Genomic DNA, 24,124 nt, shown 5'->3' on the forward strand with positions numbered 1-24,124 from the left:
CCTGAGTTTCCAAAGTGTATTTAAAAATGTGTCCCAGTCACTGTAAAGAAGATCCTCCCAGGATTTGTCAGCCTAGGAAAGGCTGCAGGCGTTTTCCTTATAAAATAATAAAATTTCATCTCTTCTTCTAGAACAGCATGAGGTTTAAAGTGCTTGATGAAGGTAAACTATTAAGGTTTGTTCACCACTTGGGAAAAGCACCCCACACCGCTGGAGACGGCGAGACGGCAAGCTCCACCCTGAGTCAGAGCGCGCGCCCGGGGCGGGGATGGGGGCGGGGATACAGCTATCGTGGAGGTGGCAGTCACACACCAACACCGCGCCCTGGAGGTGTCTGCCCCTGGCAGGGGGTGGCTGATCCTGGGGTGGGAAACACCTGTGTCAGGTGAAGGAGCAGGGGCCAGAGCGGGGTCCGGGGCAAGGAGGGGTCAGCCAGGACGGGGGTCTACCCCCAGGTGAGTGCTTCACCTGCGGCTGGAGCCATCCCAACCTTCGGGGTCTCGCTGGCGCCTTCTTGCCTGATTCATCTGGAGACTCCGACCTTCTTCTCTGGATGCCTTGGCAGAAACAATTTTAAACAAACAGATGAAGAAACACTAAGGATTAAGTAAACTCCTGAAGATCAAGTTGTCAGGCCCGTCTGCCTGCCCTTCCTCCTCCTTGGGCTCTGGGGCAGGGCCTGGGGCTGGGGTGGGGCTGGGACAGTCACCAGAGGAGAGGGAGGTTCTGGCCTCAGTGTCCTGGCTGGGCACAGGGGGAGGCCAGGGGAGAAACCTTCCAGAGAACCCCTCTCCTCCCACATGGTGTGAGCCTCTGGGGACACACGATTCACTTCCAGTGAGACAAGCAAGTCACACAACACCGAAAAGGAACTTCCCATCTTTATTTTAAAAAGAGGGAGAGAGAGAGACTACGTACCACACCGTGAAACCAAGCGGAGAGGAGGCAGGGGGGTTCTGGACTCTCTATTCCTTTCCATATCGATTGGGTTTTTAAACATCAGATATGTATTTCCACAATACGAAAAAAAGAAAACATTTACAAACTCAGCATCCTTTTTCCCTCACCCAGACGCTCCCTTCCCCGCTGGGGTGTCCCAGGACACCGATGCCTGGCCCTCGCAGAAGGGGGCCGATCAGCAGGCAGAGGGAGTAGCTGCCTCACCCGCTCTGGGGGCGTCGCAAAGAGCAGGGAGCTGGGGCTGCCCTAGGCAGGGCCCTGTCCAAGACAGAGCCCACAAGCAACCCAGGGCAGCTGGGGGGACCTCAGGGGCCAGAGGGCCCATCCTGCAGCCTCTGAGCACTGGGGCAAGTTCTTTCTTAAAAGACACTTCACAAAAATACTTGGTAATTGAGTTTAATAATCTTCTCCCTTCCAGAAAGGGCCTGACAGGCGCTGCCTGCTGCTCACTTCTGCCCCATTCCAAATATTTTTACCTTATTTGGATGAAATGCATTATTTTTCTAATGAAAGGCTTTTTTTTTTCAAAGGGCTGTTTTCCCTCCGTCCAGCAGCTGCCTTTATTAGGCAGCACTCACGCCGTTTTGGGGAGGGGTTTTTTTCCTCCCTGAAATCACGCCAGAATCTCTGTCCTCAAAAGCCGAAATCCGTGCTCAGGACCCACAAGGCAAAAGGCCCCTGGGGCCCAGGTTTCCATCGTTTCCCCCCGCAGTGAGTCCAGGAACCCACAAGACTACCGACCCCCCAGGTTGGAGAAAACGCTCCCCATGGTGACAGCTGTCCCCACCCCAGCAGCTCTGGCTGCGTCTCTGTCCCAGGCCACCTGCCCTCTGGCCACCCCCACCCCCGTCTGGTCCCATTGTAGGAGCAGCCTCTGCAAAATTAGAGACCATGAGAAATGGCCACCAAGTAAAGAGGGGACCTCATGCAGGGCCCAGGTTTCCACTCACAGAGGTCAGAGGGTGGGAAACCCTGTCTCCAGCCCCTGAGGCCGAGGGATGCTTCCACCTGAGCCGCCAGCCCTCTGCTCATCCATCCCAGGTCTGCCCACCTGGCTCCCAGACACTGGGACCCCTTGGCAGACTGGGCTGGAAGCCCTTGGGGACTGAGAACCCTGGCTTCTACAGGGATGGCAAGGAGCAGAGGTAACTCAAGTGGGCTCTGCCTGGCCCTAGGGAGCACGTGGCGGAAAAACAGAGAGCCGGGATGTCACGTGAGGTTATAAGCATCAAAGACAAAACCAGAGAAACCAGGCTGGATGCTCAGAGGGTCAGGGAGAGGCCAGTTGCCATGACCTGACACCTCCAGAGGGCCCCCCAGCCTGCGAGTCAGTTTGCTGCAGGAGCCTGAAAAGGGGGTCTGGGCAGAAGGTGAAATGTTTTCTGAGACAAGACAGCCCCAATGCCAAGTCTCTCACCCTCAGCCGGCGGTGTCCTCCCTCCCCGGGCCAGGCGGGCAGGAGGCCGGGTGCCGTGGTCAGGAGGCCACGGGCCTCCCTGGAGGGTACATACCGGGCTGCAGCAACACCTCCGTGGCCGCTGTCCCTGCACTTTGTTTCCAGAGCCTCTGTGCCTACACAAGGCACTGGACGTGACCAGGCCCTCTGTCCCCACGCACGGCCACAGCACCGGGGGCTCCAGGGAGCGGAATGCTCCCTGGAAGGAGCGGTGAGCGCTGTTTTTCTGGGTTTAGCTAAGTGCTGTGTGAAGGTTAAAGGGAGACAGGGAGGGTGAGATGGAGACGAGATGGGGGAGGAAGAGGGAACGAGACACTCTCTCCTGGGAGCACACGCATCCATTTAAGGAAGGAGAGCTCATCACACTCCACACCAGGTCTATATACAGTAACGTGAGGTCCCTTCTCCTCCTAGATCAGAATGTCGCCCTTCAGCACAAGCTCGGGACCGAGGACAAAGCCCTCCAGTTGTGGGTGAGCGCCTGCCTCAACGCCTGCCTTGGGGGAGGGACTGGACAAGGGAGGCAGGGCTGCCCTCCATCAGGCCCACCACAGGGCTGCCCTGGCCCTGGCCCCCACATCCCCTCCCTAGAGCCCACCTGGCGTGGCCTTGGCCATGATCCATCTCCCAGGCACACGGAGCTGTGAGCAGACAGGGAGCCACAGGCAGGAATTAAATAGTGGCAACTCGTATTTATTACAATTATATACAGTCGTATCTTAGACTCTGAAACCTATACCTGATCACACACAGGAACACGTGTTTAGGGGACAGGGCGGGGACAGACAGGAAGGCCCTGATGCTCGGCTCCTGCGTGGGGGCGGAACCCCATCTCCCCACGGCGGTAGCTGGGCCATGATGCGGCAAGCGGACAGTCAGAGGTGCAGCACGACCAGGCACGGTGGGGCTGGGGCTGCGGCATCATCCGGGCAGGGCTGGCTGTGGGGCCCCCGCCTAGAGAGACGCGCAGGGCCGCCTGCTTTTGGAACCATGACAGGGAGGCCCCTTGGCCACCGGTGAGAACCAGTGAGGGAGCCGCAGGCAGAGGGAGGGGACGGCAGATGCCAGGTCACGCGGCTCCTCCTCTGCTGAGGGTCAGAAGTCAGGTAATAAAACTACCTCTTGTCATGCACGGTGTTAGGCTGGCTAAGACGCTCAGCAGACACCCCTGGACAGAGCGTCTGCTCGGGAGGGGCTGGGGGGCTTGAGCCCAGAGTTCAGCGCCCTCGGCCTGACACAAGGACAAGGTGGAGGCCTGCCTGTCTAGGGTTGAGCCGAGGAGGTGGCAGGCTGGGCGCATGGAAAGGTGAGCCCACGGGGGGCCAGGCATCGGTCCTCACGCCACCCCTGCCAGGCTTGAGGCCACGTCCGCACCTGGCCTGCGACCCCTGGCACCTAGTCCCGCTCGCTCTCGTTGCTGGCGCCCTCAGGCCGCCGCAGCTTCTCCACCTGCTCGTTGATCTGCCCGTCCCCTCCCCGGCGGTCCTCCCTCTGCACCCCCAGGCAGTCCTCCTCGTCCACGCGGCTTACGTCCTCATCCTCCTCGTCCTCCTCGTCCTCCCTCTTCTCTTCCTCACCCTGCACCTCCATCCTCACCTGGCCCTTGACGTCCACCACCCCCTCGCCCCCCTCCTGGGGGCCCAGCAGGTGGTACGCGGCCGTGGAGCCCTCGGGGCTGTGGCCCTCCTTCACGGGCGAGGACGACGTGGACTCATTGCTGACGGGCGAGATGTCACTGCTGCTGTGGTGGTTCACGGTAGCAGGGCTGGAGGGGGATGGCGACTTGACCGGGATCTGCCAGGAGGGGATCTTCGGGGCCGAAGGGGAGGGTGGGAACTGCCTCCTGGCAGGGGAAGGAGAAGAGGGGAGGGCTCACCTTCAGCAAAGCCAAACCCTCCCGGACCTCACGCGCTCATCCAAGGTGAGCAGCAACCCCAGGGCCACCAAGCAGGGGACAGGACGCAGTTCTGCGACCCACTACCAACTCCCTTCTCCCCCTCCTCTCAGAAACAGGGCCTCTGGGCCCCTGAGGTTGGAGTAGCTGCCCGCAGAGCACCCTGTCCCACTAAGGGCGCCACACACTAGAACCTGTTCCCTGCTGTACTTCCAACACTGCCCCAGCCTCCAGCCCTAGGAGAGGCAGCAAGCAAGGAGGGGCAGCCAGAAGCCTGGGAACCCAAGACACCTGGGCCTCGACTTTAACTTGTCCATGGCCTGGGGGCCAAAGGCAGGGGATAGGGGAGAGCCTGGCTTCTGGTTCAGAGGTACCAGCACCAGAAGGGTAACACTGGTAACCTAGCACTTTTCTAGGAAACCTCTGAGCATAACAGTTGACATCAGGGTCAGTTCTCCCTCCCAGTCTCGTGCCCTCATCCTGGGCCCTGGGCCAACAGCCAGCCCGAACCAAAGCCGACTCCAGGAGGGACCCAGGAAGTCAGGGCCACTTGGCCAGGGCTTGGAAATCAATCTCTAGGACAGGTGGGACCACCCCTGCCTGAGCCAAGGGGACAAAGGCCTGCTGCCTCATGGGCTGCCCACCATGCCCCCAGCTCTGGTCCCAGAACAGCCCTTCCACCTCAGACCTCACCACAGAGTGCACACAGCTCGGGCCTCAGCATTCACCTGTGTCACAGACGCTAGTGAGAAATTCAATTGGCTGTTTTCTTGGCTCCAAAGTAACCCAAAAACCTGCTCTCTCTCCCTCTGACCTCCAAGGCTCTCATCTCCTGGTTCAGAAACACAGAGGATGTCCCCGAGGGACAGCCCTCTAGCACCCCAAGCCTGGCCCTGCCTCTCTTAAGGATGCGCTCTTTTCCCAGAGGGAGCCTACAAGTGGGTGGCTTAAAGAACTGGGTCTTCTGGTTGGAGCCACAAGACCCCACCAGGCCCCCATACCTGAAGAGCTGCCGTCTTGCACTGCCCCCACTAAACCCCAGGGTGCCCTGCAGGTGGGTGGTCAACTGTCCCCTGCGACCCAAGACACAGGACTTTCAGTTTTAAAATCAGATAGGCCCAGACAAGTTGGTCACCCTCCACTCAGGGCTGTCCCTCTGGAGGGGCTGCAGAGCGAGACCAAAGGCACTGAGGGTGGGGAGGCAGGCCCTTCTTGAATCGTAGAGCCCCTCAAGCTGAGCAGGTACAAAGACCGCTGGCCTGGCCCTCTGGGGAGACCTCCTCTGGGACCAAGTTGTCACTGGGAGGTCCAGCTGGGGCTCAGGGCAGAGGAGGAGCCGGCCCTGTCTGGAGGGGCAGGGACACTTTCCTCTGCTCAAGGTCCTGCTTCTGGCTGCAGCTGCCCTTGACCAGGTCTTGACCGGCCGAGGAGTTATTTGTATTTCAAAACTCGTGTGGGCGCTGCAGACTGTCACCTCTGGAGCAGGGAGGGAAGGGCCTACCAGTGAGGAAAGGCGGAAGTGCAGGAGATTCCCAAAGTCAGTATCTGAATCATATGCTCAGTCAGGGACCGGGTGCACAGGGGCCCCCTAGGGAGATGGGGGGGGTCCCTCCTCCCCAGCCCTAGGCAGAAAGCAGAATAGAAGCCCGCGCCTTCTCAGCTCCTACCGATTTAAAAGAAGCCCTTTCAAGGAGTTAATTTCCGACTTGAGTTCATTGATGTTCTGGGACTCCAGGATCCAGTTGGTGGACGTAGTGGCCTGAAAGTCAAAACACAGAGGGCTGAGGGAGTCAGAGTGGCACCTCCCTCCCATCCCACGGAGCTTGGACTGCTGGGGTGGCAGGGGAACCTGGGGCCTTCTGTGTCCTGTGGCACCAGCCTGGAGCCCCCTCTGGAAGGTCCTGCCACAGCCCATTCAGGGTCTGCCTGCCTGCCTCGGTCTCCGTTTAAATGACGACTCCCTTAAAACAAACATTCCCACAACTCTATCTGGATAGCTGACGATACAAAGGAATCATGACATGCATTTAGGTGTAGTAGTGGTACCCTGATCATGTAAAATAAAACAACAGCAACAGCCAAAGAGCCCTTATCTTTTAGATACCAACTGAAGGGTCTGCAGCATGAAATGACATGCTGTCTGGGATGTGCTTCAAAATAACTGGGGGTAGGAGTGCGGGCAGATGAGGCCCGGGCGGCAGCGGTGTGATCAGAGCATGAGGGGTCACTGTGTGCCCCCCACCCCATTTCTATGTGTGTTTGAAATGTTCCATTAAAACAAAACTAGTAAGATAAATAAATTCCATTTCTACACCAACTACTCCCTCCACTTAAGTCAGTCCCCTGCAGAGATACCACACACACACACACACACACACACACACACACACACACACACACACACACACACACACACACACAATCTCTGGGGCTGAGACAGGCAGCCACCTCCACCCACAGGTCCTCGGAGCCACCCTGGAGGGTCAAGGGAGACACCGGAGCATCTGCCCTGCCCAGCCCATGCTCTCATCTCAAGCAAGCCCAGAAGACAGGCTTCACCCAGGATGCCCTCCTCACGCTGTCAGAGACCTGCAGCCCCGCCGCCCATCCACAGCTGTTTCTTTGGGATGACCCTGAACTCTCAGCAGAGAGAAGGAAGACATCCTGGAATCAACTCCTTCCCAGAGGAGGGCTCACTGAGGAAACAGCCACGATAGCCTCAGATGGATGCCACCCTCCGTGCACAACTTTCCCTTTGAACTTAACGCTGTTTTCCACATAAACTTCAGAGAACCACACCTTTCTTTGGCAAATCTTGTTGGGATAGATGGAGAAGAGGAAAGCCAGGATGGCTGTCCCCCAAATGGGAGGCGCCAGTGGCCAAGCTGCCTGTGAAGTGTTTACGGGCCATTTCTGGTGTGACGGCCTCCGGTGTGCGGGCCTGCATCGTCCAGGCCAGAGGCCGCCTCCAGGTGGCTTCACGTGCACAGTTAATCGTGCAAGGCCCCATCCCCGGACCCAGGGAACCCGAGATGTAAGTTCAGGAGAAGGTGGGGAGCCTCAGGGGGCCTCTGACATGGGGTGGGGGCGGCTGTGGGTCCCATCCCCGGCACAACTTTGCAGGGAGAAGCCCTTCCGAGGGGCTGCAGGTCTCGGGAAGGAAATCCCGGGCAGTCTCAGAGCGACTGCGCGGCAGCACCCGCCGCCTCGCACACGGCCCCTCGGGGTCCCCGCTCCAGACCAGGCAGCGCAGATCCAGGAGCCACTGTGCTGGCTTCTCTGAGACCTTGAAAGCCAGAGCAGCCCATTAACAAGGGAGCGATTTCCACTCACCGGCCTACAAAGGACTCAAATTTCCAAACGCGTACGGTGCCAGATGCCAGGATTTAGAAATAAAATCTGACATCTGGGGCTTTTTAGCCAGTCTCTTTAAAAAACAGTTGTAGAAAACTCCCAGCCTTCAGTTTTATGTAGGTTTTTTAATTACTTAACGCTCTTCTTTTTAATTTTTTACAGTGCTACAGTAGGAGTTTGGAAGCCAGATATAAAAACTTACATTACAGCTGAGAAAACACAGCTCTGAGTCTTTGGTTTATGGGGTAACTGAAATCTTCACACTTACGGCTTGAGACACCAAACCAGTGAGCAGGGCTTCAGTACGGGAGAGAATGAAAGGGGCTGGGGGCGGGGCTGGGGGGTCATCAGAAAAACAAGCACGAGAAACTCTCAGAGGCAGCTCTCAACCACCAAACACTATCTTGGGCCCCCCTCCCCTCTTAAAATGCAACATGTGGTCTTAATCTTAATGCTTAAGGTCTGAAAACAGTTTTCCAATTTCCAGAATGGCTTCTGGCCATGGGCAGGCCTGCGCTCCAAAAGATAATGGAGGAAAGAGGGGTGGGGGCCTTAACCCGGCCTTCCCGGCTGCTTCACGGGCGGCCTGCCTGCGGGAAGCGTGCGCGGTGGCCGGCAATGGCCACCAGCAACCACAGCCATCTGTGGAGGAAGTGCAGGTGGTGCCTGTGTGTGCGGTATCCCACGAGGATTCTCGGGACCCTTTTCCCAGGAGGTACCCCAGATTCCATTGGAAATGGAAAGATTCCCACACACCTATAAGGTGCTGTGTTTTGCAAATGCAGAAGATCTGAGTGCTGGCTCACATGAGTTGGGCACTAGGGTGGGGCTTCCCCTGGGAGAGCCACTCGGAGTGAGATCCTTTACAGCATGGCTGCATAGAAGCAGCCAGAAAGCAAAACCAGAGGAGAGGATGAAGCGGGGAGGACAGTGGATGCCCTGGAGCCACGGGACCACTGTCTCCTGGGCCCTGTGTGTCTCAGGAACGACCCTGTCACTCATTCATACAAACACACACACACACACCCCCACACCAGAAGCCTGGGAGCTGACAGCAGTCAGGCACTGTGCTCAATGTGTACAGACAATGAGGGAGGTACCGTTATAGCTCCATTTCACAGATGAGGAAACTAAGAATTGGAGAGGTTAAGCAACTTGTCTGTGGTCACACAGCTAGTATGTGGCAGAGGAGAATTTTAACCCAGGCGGTCTGATCTGATTCTAGGATCTAATATTGCCAAGGTGGCTTCAGATGTGGGAAGTGAGGCATGGAAACCGTCCGGTTGATCTCAGGTGGCTCTACACTCTTTTAGGGGTTACCAGACCCCGAGGCCTGGGTTAAAGAACCTGCCCATTACAGGAGTTTAGCCCAGGGCCTGGGCACACCTCTCCTGCCCTGTTCCGCAGAACCACTCCAGGCAGCACTGGGGCCTGTGACCTAACTTGCAGGTAGAGACTATCCCACGTCTACACCAGCCACCACCAGAGCGGGGTGTGTGCTGCCGCGGGAGGACCGCAGACAGAGCGCTGCTTTTCCTCCCTCCTGTTGGGAGGTGACAGGGACACAGAAAGGACAGCCTGTCACTGAACACCACACCACCCACACGGTGCCTGCCCCCTATCTCTACAAGAACAGTGAAACCAGCATCAGAAAAGACAAAATCAGACCCCACGGGATGTAGTGAACTGGGCACAAAGGACCAGAGTGAGGAGCGTGCGGGGCGGACCCGGGCCTGGAGGGACCAGAGGATGAGGGACAAGTACCTTGGCTGCAGCCAGTTCGTGGGCAAGCTCCTGGACTTTCTGCTGCTGCTGAATCAGCAGCTCCTGGACGGAGGCGAGAGTCACCTGTAACTGTGTCACTGGGAGGAAAGAGCAGTCGCATCTCTGTTAAATGATACACACAGACTCCTCCTTCTCTCTGTCCACACACCTATAAGCTGCTGCATCTGACTTGTCTGCCCACATCCCCCACCCCCTGCAATCCATATAATTCACCTGCACTCTGTGTAACCCACCTGCACTGTATCTAACCTCTAGTATTTCTACTTTATCTTTCTATTGTGTAGTTGTCTGAGGTCAACAGTATATCCGTCCAAAACCTCTCCCCTCTAATTATATCTGCTTATAATTTGCTTGGCTCTTCCAACTTCGCTACTGTCTGCATCCCCATCTCCGGGCCTCCTTGCGTCCTTGTGGAACTCATGGAAAGCCTCCAATCCTGGGAGGGAGACATCTCAGGTCCACCGTACCCAGGAGTGGTTAAAAACCACAAATGCTGCTTCCCTCCTGCTCCTTCCTGCCATCCCCACCCACCCCCGAGGCTGCCGGAGGTCCCTGGTGGCAAGCGACTTGTCCAGGCCTCACTGTCAGCCTCCGAGGAGAAACGCCAGCAGGGCGTGCTCCGGAGGATTTCTGAGGGCATCACAAACATGCCCCCGAGGGACAGACTCCTGTCTGGGACAGGCAGCTCTCCCATTTGCCTGAGTTTTTAGATTCAGAGCCTCCATCCAGTAAACAAGTTTATAAAGGAGAAAACGACCTCCAGCGCGACAGGTCCCAGCTAATCTGGGCCGTCACTGGGGCACCGGGTGACGAACGCGAGCCCCGTGGAGTCGATGACAGAGGAGGTGGCCGGGGTCCCGGGAGCCGCAGTAATTACGGCCTCTCTTGACCTCGTGTTGGATTCTTAGAGGGAAGGGGGAAAATTGCTGAAAACCCCCCTGAAAACCTCATAGAAGCAGAAATTAAAAATGAACTTTACAGCCTTAGAAAGGCTGTCACTTTACTCCCCTTATTAATATTCTGAGGTTGGGAGCCTTTCCGTAAAAACATAATTAATTGAGGCCGCGCCGACAGTAAACAAGCAATTTCAAATTAAACCGAAATGACGGCGGCTTCATTTGCAAATGTGAACAGATTCTCAGAGCAGATAAATGAAGTCACCACATAAAGTGGAGACGGAGGGGAGAGGGGAGGGGGCAGAGAAGGGGCTGCTCGGCGAAGGCTTTGAGGGGTGACTTGATGGAGTCATTAATCTTTACCTGTCTGTGCCACGCTGCCACTCAACTCCGAGAGACTCGCCTCCATCCTCTCCAGTTGCTTCCTGTCCTCGCGGCCGCCCGTGATGAGGGGGAGCAGGTATTTCTGCAAGAAGCAGGGCGGGCATGAGGAACGCGTACGTACTTGGGGTTATTCTCCAACACTCTCTCAGATTCTGCCAACCAACTTTCTCTGTCAATCCCGGCTCTTGGAAACCCTACGCCAACACTGTAAATGACCAAGATATCCAAAAGTTACGAGGCTGTGATTACAAGCACAGAAAAATTCTGTCTGAATCGGAACCAGAGCTAGGGAACAGGAACATGAAAAATCAACTTGACCTATTGGGATGGAGAACTTTTTGGTTCTTTTATTTCGTTTTTTAAATACTGCCATAGGTAATATTTCTGTGACCAAAACATTCAAAATTCTACTTTTAAAGTTGTGTGATACAAAGTGTAGAAGGTTATACAGAAAGTAATACCACTGGTGGCTTGCGGGAGGGGTGGGAGTGAAGCGTTTTACTGTACACTTTTCTGAACCTTTAACATTTGGAACCATATGACTAAATTATCTATTCAGAAACAAATGAATAAAATTAAACAAAAAATTATTCAAGAAACAAGATCAAAATCCATAAGAGATTCGTGGGACCGCTGGTTCTTTTACTAGGAGGGTGTCATATGTGGGTATTCCAAGGCCATCTAAGGAGGCCACACCTCAGTCTTTCCCTAAAAGCCTTGAATCCTCAGAACAAGTTTCCTTCAGATCAGAGACAAATGCAGCCAGATTCTCCCAGAATTGACATGGGGCGATGGGGGAGGTGGAGACAGAACCAGAAGAAACTGACCTTGGGGAAAAGGGACGTTGACGCTGCAGGGCAGCCAAACAAGGGGCCCAGAACATGGGGAACCCAGACGAGGGGAGGACGAGGGTCTCGGAACATTCAGGGAGAAGGCAGGTGGGGCACAGCTGGTAACTGGTTCCTAGCTTTGAGGTGTGAAGGGGTGGAGGTAGACAGCAGGGTGCCCGCTGGGAGAACCAGATAAAAGATGTGTTCTGAACTCCAAAAGCTCACGACACGACACCCTCCCGCTTAAGGAATGTGAGACCAGTCACCAGCTTTACTGGGGTGGCACCAGGGGTAGCTCCGTGCACAGCCGGCAGGTGTGGTAAGTGGCAGGTGTGAAAGGAGAACTTTGGTTCTTACTCCATTTGGGCCCTGGATAGGAAAAGACAGCAACTTCTCCATTAAGGCTTCCGTACTGGGGAAGGGAAAGGAGGTCTCTCACAAGGGGTTTGTGGGAGAACTCATTTCAAGAGCAACTCCTAGGTGAAGATCACTGTTTAGTATACATAAAGAAGCATTTTTTATTTTGCAAAGTGCTTTTCAACCATCGTGTGAATTACTACCCACAACTGAGCTGAAACTCATCGAATGTAGCCTGACGTTCTAGGTAGAAAATTTCCTAAGTATAAAAGTCAAGAAATTCTTACGCGTGTATTGAACTAAAAATTTCATTTCTAAGATCAAAAATGCCAAGGAAAGGAACACATACACTACCCTAGTCTAAATCATTATGTATTTACAAAACAAGATGACAGCTTGCCTCTCCTTTTTCTTTTTAACTTTGCAGATATTTAAAAAATTCTCATCACCGTTGTGACTGATCTTTCACTGTCTCTTCCTTCTGAAAGCAGAGACCAAGGATCAGAGCTTTATGGGAACAACTGATGATAGCTCATGTCTCCGCTGTGCTCCAAGGGGGGCTACGCGCTTTCTCTTTCCACTAGATCACAGGCTGTCCAAGGGCAGCCGTGTGACTATCATGTACCAGTCAGTAGAGCCAGGACGTTAATTTGAGAATCCTGTCTTAGCATTTTCTTCTTCCTGGTGACTGTATGCAGTTAGTGACTGGAAACTGGCTTTCAGCACACAAGGTAATGGGAGGCATCGCGTCAGAGGGAAAAGTCCCAGGACCCAGAACCCCTTGCTTCTGACATGGAAATTCCCAAGTTCAGGAACAGATGTTACACCGAAAAGATTATATTCTGCTACAACTCTGTCATTAGCTTTTGCACTTAAGTCAAAAATTAAGAATCCCAGAGTGCAATGTTGCAGCATGCCTCATGTGCTAAAAGTGATGACAACAGTGAGTCTGGGTATTCATTCAGATTCTTTTTTTTTTTTTTTTTAAATCACCAAATGAGGGATGGAGTTGCAGGTGGCCTCAGAAAGAAGGGGGCTTGTCTCTCCAGGACCAACAGAGACTAAGCCCTCCAGCCCCTGTTTACCTTGTGTCTCTGGGGCCATCCCCTGGCTCCACAATGTCTAAAAAAGACTTGCTTCAAATCAAAGTGGTGACCTGGCAATTAGTATCTGATTAGGATCTGGTATCAACGTTCACTCTACGCCTGCAGCTCTGTCGTCAGCAATGAACTCTGGGATCCTGAGGGCTGACTATGAAGTCCGTGAAAAATCCTGGATTTACAAGGATGCCAACACAATATACAGGAGGAAAAAGTAGATCCCGTAAATATGATTGTACTGAGATTCTCAAAGCTGGTTTTAAATACTAAGGTGGAACAATAGCATACAGAGCGCTTCCTATGTGCTGGGGTGGGCACAGAGCACTTTCCAAAGGAGCACCGACTCCTTTGAGCTTCACAACAGCCTCGGTAGATACCATTGTCCCCATTTTACAGATGAAACCCCGAGCCTGTGGTCACACAGCTACTAAGTGGCAGAGCCGGGATGCAACTCAGGCAGCTGGGCTCCAGTGACCATGCTGTTAACCACCACGCCATTCTGTCTCTCAAAAAAGTACAGACTGCTCAGTACGTGCCGGGCACTGCTCTGAGTACTGGCTGTGGCTTGTTGATCACCCTGTGCAGCGGGGGCTCTGAGGAGACGCCAAGTCCCGCAGATGAGGCAGGGTCCGAACCTGCCAAGCACACCCGCCCAGGTGGGGGCAGGACAGGCCTGGAACCAGACACCCCTTCCAGGGTGTTCATCACACACTCCCCTGCACACCTCCACACAGACACACCCCAGGACCGGGGAGAATGGGGCTGAATGCCAAGGGGTGTGTGGGGATGGGCAACTTACCTTGTAGAGCTGGTGAAAGCCGAACGCAATCCCTGCCATGATGATGGCCAAGGCGCTGTAATCTCTCCACCGGGAGCCCGCAGGGCCTAAGGTCGGGAGAAAAGGGCGTCAGGAGAAGCGGCGCTGGCGCCCTTGCCCGGGGCCAGGGAAGCAGGTGCACTCAGTCTCCTCATCTCAAAGGCTGAGCAACGCTGGGAGCCCGTGCGTGAGCACCGGGACACCAGCTGGGCTGCGTCTCCCCCACCTCCCAGGCTCTCGGAACCACCTGCTTCGACGGTGCGCCTGCTGGGTGGCGGTGTCTAAAGGAGCTGAGAGCCGGCGTGGGCATCTGAAGACCGAGGGCACAGGCTTCACTTTCGTGGAACAAAGGACCCGGTGAGGCTGACACAGCATGGCTGGGTGTGGTGAAAGTGCGTCCACATGCCCCCTACACACAGGGCTGTGCTCAGAGCCACCTCAGACCCAGGGGCAAAGGCTGCATCACCTGTTCACTCAACTTTAGGAGGTGCTGGCGGTGTGCACGACAGTGTTGGGGGCACGGGGGACAGAGGTGATGAGACCCCTGACCTGTTCTACTCTGTGAAAACAGAGCCTGGTGAAGAGGAGACAGCCTACAAATCACTGAACTGGTGACTCCAGAGAGGGATGGAGAACAGCCAGCAGGGCAGTGCGAGCGCCGGGGCGGCAGACACCCCCTTGGAGGAGGAGGATGCCGAGACTGGGGTCCCGGGCACAGTGCTCTAGGCAGGGGACGAGCAAGAGCACGGGCAGGGACAGACCTGCGCTTGAGCAGACGGGGCAGCCCCTGGGCCTCACCGAGAGCGGAGGGTTGCTGCTGGCCAGAAGAGGGGGCGGGGGGTGCAGGTGGAAAAGGCAGGGCCGGGTGGGGAGCGCACCCAGGGAACCTGTCATTTCACAAGTGGTGGGGGCTGCTGAAGGCTCTGGATCAGGGAGGGACGTGGTCAGCTCTGTATTTTGGGAGAACATCAGGTAGCACCCATGACCAGCTGCAGGTGGGAGGAGCTACTGCAAGGGACCACGAATGGTGAGAGGAACTGGGACCATGATGGAACATCTCAGGGGACCTGGAAATGGGCAGCCGGCCTTCACATAGGAGCAGGCCCTTCATTACAGAGAGTACCCCCAACCCACCAACGAATTCTAGTTCCACAGGAGGGGAGGGGAGTTCTCTACTCCGTAACCTTCCCCACGTTCTGTTTACAAAGTGCTTTTAGGTCCAGAATCTGATAGGCCGCCTGGCAATTCCGTGAGGTGCAGGGGAAGGCATCAAATCCGCCTGGAACGTCCACTCCAAGCAGCCAAGTCCAGGCCACACAGCTGCCTCCTCTCAAGGGAGCTGCCATGGTGTGTGTGTGTGTGTGTGAGGTGGGGGATGGGCCACCGTTTCTAGAACCATCGGTGGTGCCAGACACCAACCAGTCTGTGGACTCAGACACAGTGCCATGGGAAGTGACCCAGAAGGCACCCATCCGAGGCACGCTGCTATGACAAGGAACTAGGATCTAGAAGCAAGTCTGGGAGAGAAGGTGAAGCAGGAGAGCACCGCATTCGCGGACTGAAAGGAGCATCACACTTAGCCCGAGGCCACATGTCCTCAGAGACGGACACCCGGGCGTTTCAGCCTTCCCCTTTCCCCTGGGGCTGCAAGCTCTGAGGTACTGGTCACATCCTAGGGTTTCATGACCAAAGGAGGGCAGGTGACGGATGGTTTTTAAAGTCCTTGGTAGGATGTGGGCACACGGAGTAGGGAGGGGCTGCTGGTATGATCAGAGGAGATGTAAGTCGTGAAGACCCCCAAGGGGGTGAGGGAGATGCTACCCTCTCCCTGAGCTGCTGAATGGGGCTCTCAGGAGGCAGAGACAACAGTGATGGAAGAGCCTGGAAGAGTCTCTCCTTGGACCCCCTGCCGATCCCGCCTGTGGATTCCACACAAGGTTCCCGATGTGGCCCAGCCCTGGAGTCTCCTGCACAAACTGTAACCAACAGGTGGCCTCTCCCATGACCCTCAATTCCCTTCTCTGGTTTACAGTTTTTGAATAGGTGATACATAGCCCAAACATGACACAGCACACATCAGTCTACTGCAAAGAGGATTCCTCCACCACCAAAAGCCACTGTCAATAGTTTCTTCCTTATCCTGCAGAGAATTTTTATGCACATATGAGGCAACACAGATAGGCATTATTTTCCTTCTCTTTCCCTCTAGACATTATTTTCCTTCTCTTTCCCTCTACTTCTCATTCTTCTTTTTTTCTAAAGCTGCATTGTATTCCATTAAGCCAATTCCCTACTGATGGGTATTTAGATGATTTCCAGTCTTTTACAATTTCACACAGTGCTGCCATCAATGACTGTGTACACGTGGCATCGCGCATATACGTACAAGCACATCTGTAAATGGGAATGCCTAGGAGGCTGGGTCAGAGACGGCCAAACGGTCCTCCATGGGGGCTGAACCACTTCATTCCCACCTGTTTCCCCACAGCCGCTCCAACACAATGAGTTAATCACATGCGCAGATTTCTGCCAAGGCTGGAGCAAAAAACTAGAACTTCATTCTAGCTTTAACTTGCATTTATCTTATTGCGAGTGAGGACTGAGCATATTTTCATCTGCATTTTCTTTTTGATATACTATATGCTCCCTACTTTTCTACTCTATTTCTTTATCAATTTTCTTAATCAATTTATGAAAGCTTCTTATACAGCAGGGAGATTAGCCCTCTGTCTATGACAGGAGTTGCAAAAATCTTTCCCAGTATATTTTTCTTTTGGCTCTGCTTATGGTGTTCTCTGGCATAAGTGTTTTCATGCTTACATAAATTTATCAATCTATTCTTTTGGGGCTCCAGGGTTTGTGTTACGGCAAGCCAGAACTTCCCCATCCCCTTCTGGGCTCGCAGTGACACTCAGGATTCATGTCTAAACACTGTCTCCAGAGGGGGTTCTGTTGCTCTGAACTGCAGTGCCCACCCCATCCGATGCAGATCTACACAGAGAAGTGCTGCTTGCTAAATGGAAAGCACTGAGACCACTGAGGTAGATGGACCTTTCACCGTGACCCTGAGAAGCCAGGAGGCTCCCAGGCCCAAGCAGGTACCTCTCGTGTCTCAGCCTGCTCTGCTGAGAGCCCTGATTCCAAGGCAAGTTCATTTTTAGGAGGACAAAGCAAAGACAGAGTAACCCTGCCACTTTTCAAGAAAGTCACTGTTTGAGAGGGCTTTAATCCACACCCAGAACATCCATCTGGGCTGCCAAAATCCCACAAGGGAGCATTCAAAATGGCACGTGTCCAGAAAGCTCTATTCACCACTGAATTCTCAAATACCCAATAAATATCTTACAAGAAAACAGCTGCAACTGGGCTGCAAACTGGACCAGAACCCAAAGTCTGCTGCATTCTTTCCTGCAAACATCCCATGCGTGCCTGGAGACGCACAGCCTCTCACCACAGGTGCTGGGGCTGAGGCTGAGCAGATGCTGGCGGGTCAGGGGTCCAAGAACCAGGACCCTTCCTGCAGCTGCTGCCACCTCTGGGAACCTGACCTCCTCAAGCACCAAGAAACACCTGTGGCTCCGTGCCGGCCGCACCTTCACCCCCACACTGCTCCCTGCTTCTGCCGTGCTCGTGCTAAGAACATTTTATTGCCCCCTGGTTTTCATTATTAATGAAAAGGGACCAGAATGATCTTTCCTAAAGTTCAGAGAGTCTATAAAGACAAGAAGCTGAAATGCCATTTTACTCGTTTTGGAGATGTGTGATACAATTCTGTCTTGTGGCAAAATGAAAAAAGAGAAAAACTGAGATGGAGATAACTCTTATCCACTGCACACCTTTCAAAGGCTACAGACCAGGGCTAGCAAGAAAGCTCCCGGCGTAACCCAAAACTGGCTCAAACCCCCAGCCATGACCACTGGAGCCCTCCCCATTGCCCACCCTGGGCCAATTTTTTCCAAGCCCAGTGCAGACCCCCCAGTGAGGGAACCCAGAGACCTGGGAGCTACAGCCGCTTGTCACTGTGCTCCCAAATGTCCAGAAAATACAGTCAAGGGCAGAAAATGGGGCCAGTCGCTCTATTGCTCTAACTCAAAAGGAAGGGAAACGGGGGGCGGGAGGGTGTAGCTCAGTGGTAGAGCACGTGCTTGGCAGCAAGGTCCTAAGTTCAATCCCCAGTGCCTCCATTTAAAAAAAATTAAATAAATAAATTCCCCCTCCCCCACCAAAAAAAATTAAGAGAAATGGAATGAATGAGCTTTTCAAAAGCTTCAAAGCCTCCAGTCTGAAGCAGATGCCCAGCTGCAGACACGGCAGCCCAGGGGGCAAGCAGGCAAGAAGCCTGAAGTCAGAGATCCTGGTACCACACCACCAACCAGGTGGCTCCCAAAGACAGTTTTCTCTTCTCTTCTTATCAAGCACCGACCATGTGACTGAAGGTGGCAGAGCTTTGTTAGAGTTAAAGAACTCAGGAACAATGATACATTTAAAGGCATTCAGATTCAAACTGTCTACAGCACCTCCCCATCAGGCACGACTAGCCAACTCACCAAAAGGCACAGCACTTTACCAGCCTCATCACTGGCCTCTCTTGAGAATGAAGAGACAGTGAACTGTGGCAGCATTTCTGGGGCTGCCTGTATGTCTTAGGCTGCAGCGACGTCAGAGGTCAAACTATTGTAGGGAGAAGAGGGTAGGGCTCTTCAAAACCCAATGCCTTCCTTAACCTCCCAAGGACTCCATCAACTAGCCTGAGCTCTGACAGCGTCCCCGGGGTCTGCCTGCCCAAAGGCTCAAGTGTCAGGTGATTCCACAGTGTACGGCAGCCACGTCAGGGGCAGGAGACCCTGGCTCCTTAACCACTCACTGAACATCAACTAAACTAACATTACTTAATTCCTTTAGTTATAGCTCAATCAACCAAGAGATTCTCACCTAGCAGGTGAGAACAAACATCATCAGGTGAGGCCGGGAATCGCGCACACAGCACAGCCATGTTGAGCTTGAAGTCACAAAGTCAGAGACTCATGGACACCATGGAAGTCCCACAATCCAGCAAAGACTCATCAACAATACAGAGCTAAAAGCTGTCACCAAGTCATCCTGCTGAGATGATCTGTACCTATGATGTGCTAGCACGTGCTAGCTGACAGCAGGGAGAAACTATCCAGTCCCTGCGGAGGCTGGTGTCCTGAGCGTGGGGCATGGCAGGGGCAGGCACCAGGCAAGCCTCGCCGTGGTCCCCTCCAGGCTCATCAAGGCTGGAACTGTGACTCCACACAGCAGTATACTGAGCTTCTCAAATCACCCCATCAGCTTTTCTCACAAGCCACCCTGAAAATTAAATGATAAGAAAGGCTCAACCACAGTGAAGTCCTGGAATGAAGCCAGCCCGCCAGACAGTGCTTGTTACAGCACAGGAGCACCAGGCTCAGTGCATGGAGAGTGGTGACCAGCCAAAGGGCACCAGAGGCAGTGGTCAGAAAGGCAGACCGGCGCAGCGACTAGAAAACAGAGCAGCTCCGCTCTGAACAGAAGCACCCAGGCAGCCTGGAAGGCAAAGGCACCACAGCAGCCCGACAGCAGTCACATCTGGAAACCTAAGACCTGTCTTCACTTGGAAGATGATATTTTCCACCTCTCATGGGCTGCAAAGCTATCAGCAGTGTCATCTTTAGGCAGGAAGGACATAAGAGGTATATCTATATTCTCACTCAACGATTAAAAAATATGAGCTCTAATTAAACTGTAAGGATTCAGGAGAGTCCAGAAATAGGCCCATGACTGTATGGACAACTGATTTTTGACAGAGACCAAGGTAGTTCTATGGGGAAAGGATAATCTTGCCAACAACTGTGCTTCGACAATTGGATATTCATGGAGGGTAAGGATACCCTTACCTTACACCATATATAAAAATTAACTCAAAATAGATCATTCACCTAAACAAAATAGCAAAAACTATAAAACTTCTGCAAGAAAACAGAAAACACAGAAGAAAATCTTCGCAACCGTGGCATAGGCAAAGACATTTTAAGATACAAAAAGTATGCACCATAAAAAGAAAAAAAGAATAAAACAGACATCATCAAAATTTTAAGCTTTTGCTTTCAAAAGGCATTGTCAAGAAAATACCTCCACAGACCGGGAGAAAATACCTACAAAACATATATCCAGTAAAGGACCCGGAACCAGAATATATAAAGAGCTTTTACAACTCAATGACAAAAAGGCAAACAAGGCAGTTTTTTAAAAAGATTGGGCAGGAGGGAGGGTATAGCTCAGTGGTAGAGTGCGTGCTTAGCAGGCACAAGGTCCTGGGTTCCATTCCCAGTACCTCCATTAAAAATATAGATAAATAAAATAAATAAATAAACCTAATTACACCACACACACCCCCAAAAAAAGACTGGGCAGTAGATTGGAAGAAACACTTAACAAAAGATACATGAATGGCCAATAAGCACATGAAAATATGCGTGACATCATTAGCCATTTTAGAAACAGTAATTAAAAAGTACAATGAGATTCTAATACCTGTATGTTAGAATGGCTAAACTTAAAAACAGAATACCAAGTGTTGACAAGGATGTAGAGCAATGGAAATTCTCACACACTGCTGATGGGAATGTAAAATGGCACAACCATTTTGGAAAATAGTTTTACAATATCTTACAAAGTTAAACATATACCTAACATGTGACTAAGGCATTCCATTCCTACATATTTACCTAAGAAAAAGGAAGTATCTGTGCACACAAAGACTTGTACACAAATGTTTGTGGAAGCATTATTCATAAAAGCCCCAAACTGGAAACAACCCAAACAACCATCAATGGTCAGAGGATAAACTGTGAAATAACCACACAACAGAGTAACAGGAGTTAGCAAGCTCTGCTTGGCTGGTCAAGTCCCACCTCATCCTGCTTTTATTCAGCTGTGAGCTCAGAATGATTTTCTTATTTTTAAAGAATCTGGGGTGGGCAGGGTGGGGGAGAACATGTGACAAAAACATGTGTAATTCACAAACTCTAAAATATTTACTACCTGATATATACATACTTTTAAAATATATTTATTTTATAAAATATGTTTTTTTAATTTATTATATAAATATATGTACTTATATAAAATATTTTACTACCTGATAGGTAGGTCGATTATCTCAACATGGGTCAATGTTAAAAACATTATGTTAAGGTAAAGAAACTAGACACAAAAGACTACATGTTGAAAGATTCCATTTACATGGAAATTTTCTCAAAGGCAGAACTTTGTGACAGAGAGTAGATTGCTGGTTGACACGGACCAGAAATTGGAGAGAGGACGATGTAAAGGGCACAAAGGAATTTTGAGGGGTGACAGATATTTTCTATATTGTGACTATAGTGTTGGTTACAAGCTAATTATAATGTATACAATTCACCAAATTGTACACTTAAAGTGGATCAGTCTTATTGTGTATAAATTATACTTCAAAAAAGCTGATTAGAAAGAAAAAAATTAAGACTCTAGAAACATAAAACTGCCATATGACCTAGCAATCGCACTCCTGGATGGCTACCCAGGAGGAATGAGACCGGACGCCCACACGAGACTGGCCCACACATGTTCATAGCAGCGTGATTCCTGTAGCCAAAGCAGGACCTGACAGACATCCATATAATGGAATACTAGTCAGCAATAAAAAGGAAGGAAGTATGGCTACATGCTACAGCATGGAAGAATCTCAAAAATGTTATGCTAAGTGAAAGAAGGCAGGCTCAAGGGATCACTTGAGTGATGAGTATGAGTCCATTTACCTGAAATGCTCAGGAAAGGTAAATTTATAGTGGTGGAAAGTAGGTGAGTGGTTGCCTGAGGCTGGAGGAGGCACCAAGGCTCTTACGTGGGGTGAAAGTGCTCTAAAGCTGATTTATAAGTGCACTGCTCAGTAAACTTACAAAAAAATCACTGAACTGTACACTTGGAATGGGTGAGTTTTATAATAGATAAAATACACTTCAACAGATTTAAAAACTAAAAAAAAAATAAGTCTGGACACAGACCCATGCATATATAAACAATTATTTTTGGATAAAGGGAAACGTAACTCAATGGTGACAGGATAATCTTTTGAACATCTGGTGGTGGCACAATTGGATATCCGTTAGGGAAAAATGAACCTTGACTTTCACATTGTACCATACACAAAAACTAACTGAGAGTGAATCACAGATTTCAAGATAAAAGCTAACACTATAAAACTTCTAGAAGAAAACATAGAAGAAAATCTTTCCAATCTTGGGGTAAGTGACGCTTCATAGATAGGATACAAAAACCATGAATTGTTTAAAAAAGAGAGAGAGAGAAATGGATGTCATCAAATTTTAAATTGTTTTTCAAAAGGCAACATAAAGAAAAAGAAAAAGCTAGCCACAGACTAGGAGGAAATACTAACCATGCATATACCTGACAAAGACCTTGAATCTAGAATACATAAGAACTCTTCCAACTCGATAAGAAGATAATTTAAAATGGACAAAGATTGGAACAGACACTCACAAAAGCAGATATGCAAATGGACAACAAGCACATAAAAAGATTATTAGTCTTCACAGAAATGTCAACTCAGACGACTATGAGACACCACTACTCACACATTAAAGTTGCTAAAATTAAAAAGACTGAGAACATCGACTGTTCATGAGGATCTGTAGCAACTGGAACTCTCATACATTGCTGTCAGGAATGTAAAATGGTACAACCACTCTGAAAAACATTTGGCAGCTTCTTATAAAGTGAAACTTACGCTGAACATATGACCCAGCAATTCCACTCCTAGGCATTTACCCAAGGGAAATAAAAACATACAAAGACTTGTACACAAATGTTCACAAGAGCTTTATCCTAACAGCTCAAAACTGGAATCAGCCCAAAGCCCGAAGCCCATCAACAAACCACAGTGCGTCTTTACGGTGGAAGACGGCTCAATGATAAAAAGGAAGCAACTTCTGATACGCACAACAACTTGGCTGGATCTCCAAAACATGACACTGAGAGAAAGAAACCAGACACGAGAGAGGACATACAGCATGAGTCCATTCATGTAAAACTCTAGGAAAGGTAAGCCTAAAGGGGAGCAATCAGATGCAGACCAGGGGCTGCTCCAGAGTCGGGGTGGGGTGGGGCTGTGGGGCACAGGGAACCTTCAGGGGGACTGGAAATGTTCTACACCATGATGGCTACATGGGGGTGTACACTTGTCAAAACTCAGAGTGTACAAATCAAATGGGTGTATTTTTATTCTATGCAAATTATACCTCAATAAAGCTGACTTTTTTTTAAGTCTGTTAGGAATTTTTTTTTTAAAGAGAGACAGCAAAAGGAAGTCAGTGATTGAGAACAATACCCAGCATGGTAGGTTCTAAGTTCTCTGCTGAGTTAGCAGCTGAGACCAAGGGAAGAAGCGAGATGTGAAAATTCTATTTCAACTTTTTAAATTGCACCCATAATATTTGATACATACAATAGGATATAATATTTAGATGTTATGAAACATGACACCAAAATTAGCAATCCCAAAGCTGCCTACTTCACCAGTTAAAACTTTCCAAACACCAGTGAAGCTAGCCCTGTGCTCTCCACTCAGAGGTAACCACTATCCTGACTTTAGTGTTAATTCCAACTCCAAGTTTCTATGGGCTATGAAAGCTGGAAATATGCCCCCCCCAAGAATAAGGACTGCATTTCTCAGCCTCCCTGCAGACAGGCATGGCCATGTGGTTGGGCCTATGCGGAGAAAGCAGAAGTGATGTGGGCGATTTCCAGGACGTGTCCCTAGAAGGTGCCTTGCCCTTTTCCTTCCTTCTCCCGCTTCTTGCTTGCTGGACGGCGGAGGGGACAGTTGGAGCTGGAGCAGTCACACTGGAGCACGAGATGGATACCGGCCAAGTGTGAGAGATGCAGAGGTCCCTGACAACCACAAAGCCGATCTGGGAGTTTTCTCTTATTTGTTGCAGATTCTCATATAACTAACACAGGCTGCACTGTCAACACAGCGATAATCCTAGCTAGACTCTTCCAGTGGTCTAAGAAATCTAAGGAAAGTTCTTTACTGCAATGCCTGCCTCTTCAGTGTCTGCATGTGGCATTTATTCTACACCCACGAGGCACCGCACCAGGCGTAACACAAAGCAAACGGAACGGACAGCCCTTGAAGAGCTGCTAGTCTAAACCAGTCACATGGACAAAAGAAGAAAAAATACAATTTCCTCAAAATTACAGAAATGATTTTTTCATACACAAACCAGTA

General features: G+C 51.2%; 1 protein-coding gene and 1 long non-coding RNA gene across 2 annotated transcripts in view; one reads left to right on the forward strand and one right to left on the reverse strand.

The window, feature by feature from the left end:
• Window positions 1-2,788: 2,788 nt before the first annotated feature.
• LOC123617555 (uncharacterized) lies at window positions 2,789-7,886 on the forward strand. Its single transcript, XR_006725713.2, has 3 exons — window positions 2,789-2,889; window positions 6,771-7,344; window positions 7,827-7,886. It is a non-coding gene; the product is annotated as an uncharacterized LOC123617555 (long non-coding RNA).
• Window positions 3,089-24,124, reverse strand: part of PEX14 (peroxisomal biogenesis factor 14) — a 117,805-nt gene continuing 96,769 nt past the window's right edge. The window contains exons 5-9 of the mRNA XM_074377459.1: window positions 13,816-13,901; window positions 10,709-10,811; window positions 9,429-9,526; window positions 5,978-6,069; window positions 3,089-4,259 (exon numbers count right to left, since the gene is read on the reverse strand). Coding sequence (XP_074233560.1) covers window positions 3,812-4,259; window positions 5,978-6,069; window positions 9,429-9,526; window positions 10,709-10,811; window positions 13,816-13,901 — 827 coding nt within the window. The 3' untranslated portion in view covers window positions 3,089-3,811. The remainder of the gene's footprint in view (window positions 4,260-5,977; window positions 6,070-9,428; window positions 9,527-10,708; window positions 10,812-13,815; window positions 13,902-24,124) is intronic.

This window comes from Camelus bactrianus, chromosome 13 (assembly GCF_048773025.1).
Source record: "Camelus bactrianus isolate YW-2024 breed Bactrian camel chromosome 13, ASM4877302v1, whole genome shotgun sequence".
Classification (NCBI taxonomy): domain Eukaryota; kingdom Metazoa; phylum Chordata; class Mammalia; order Artiodactyla; family Camelidae; genus Camelus; species Camelus bactrianus.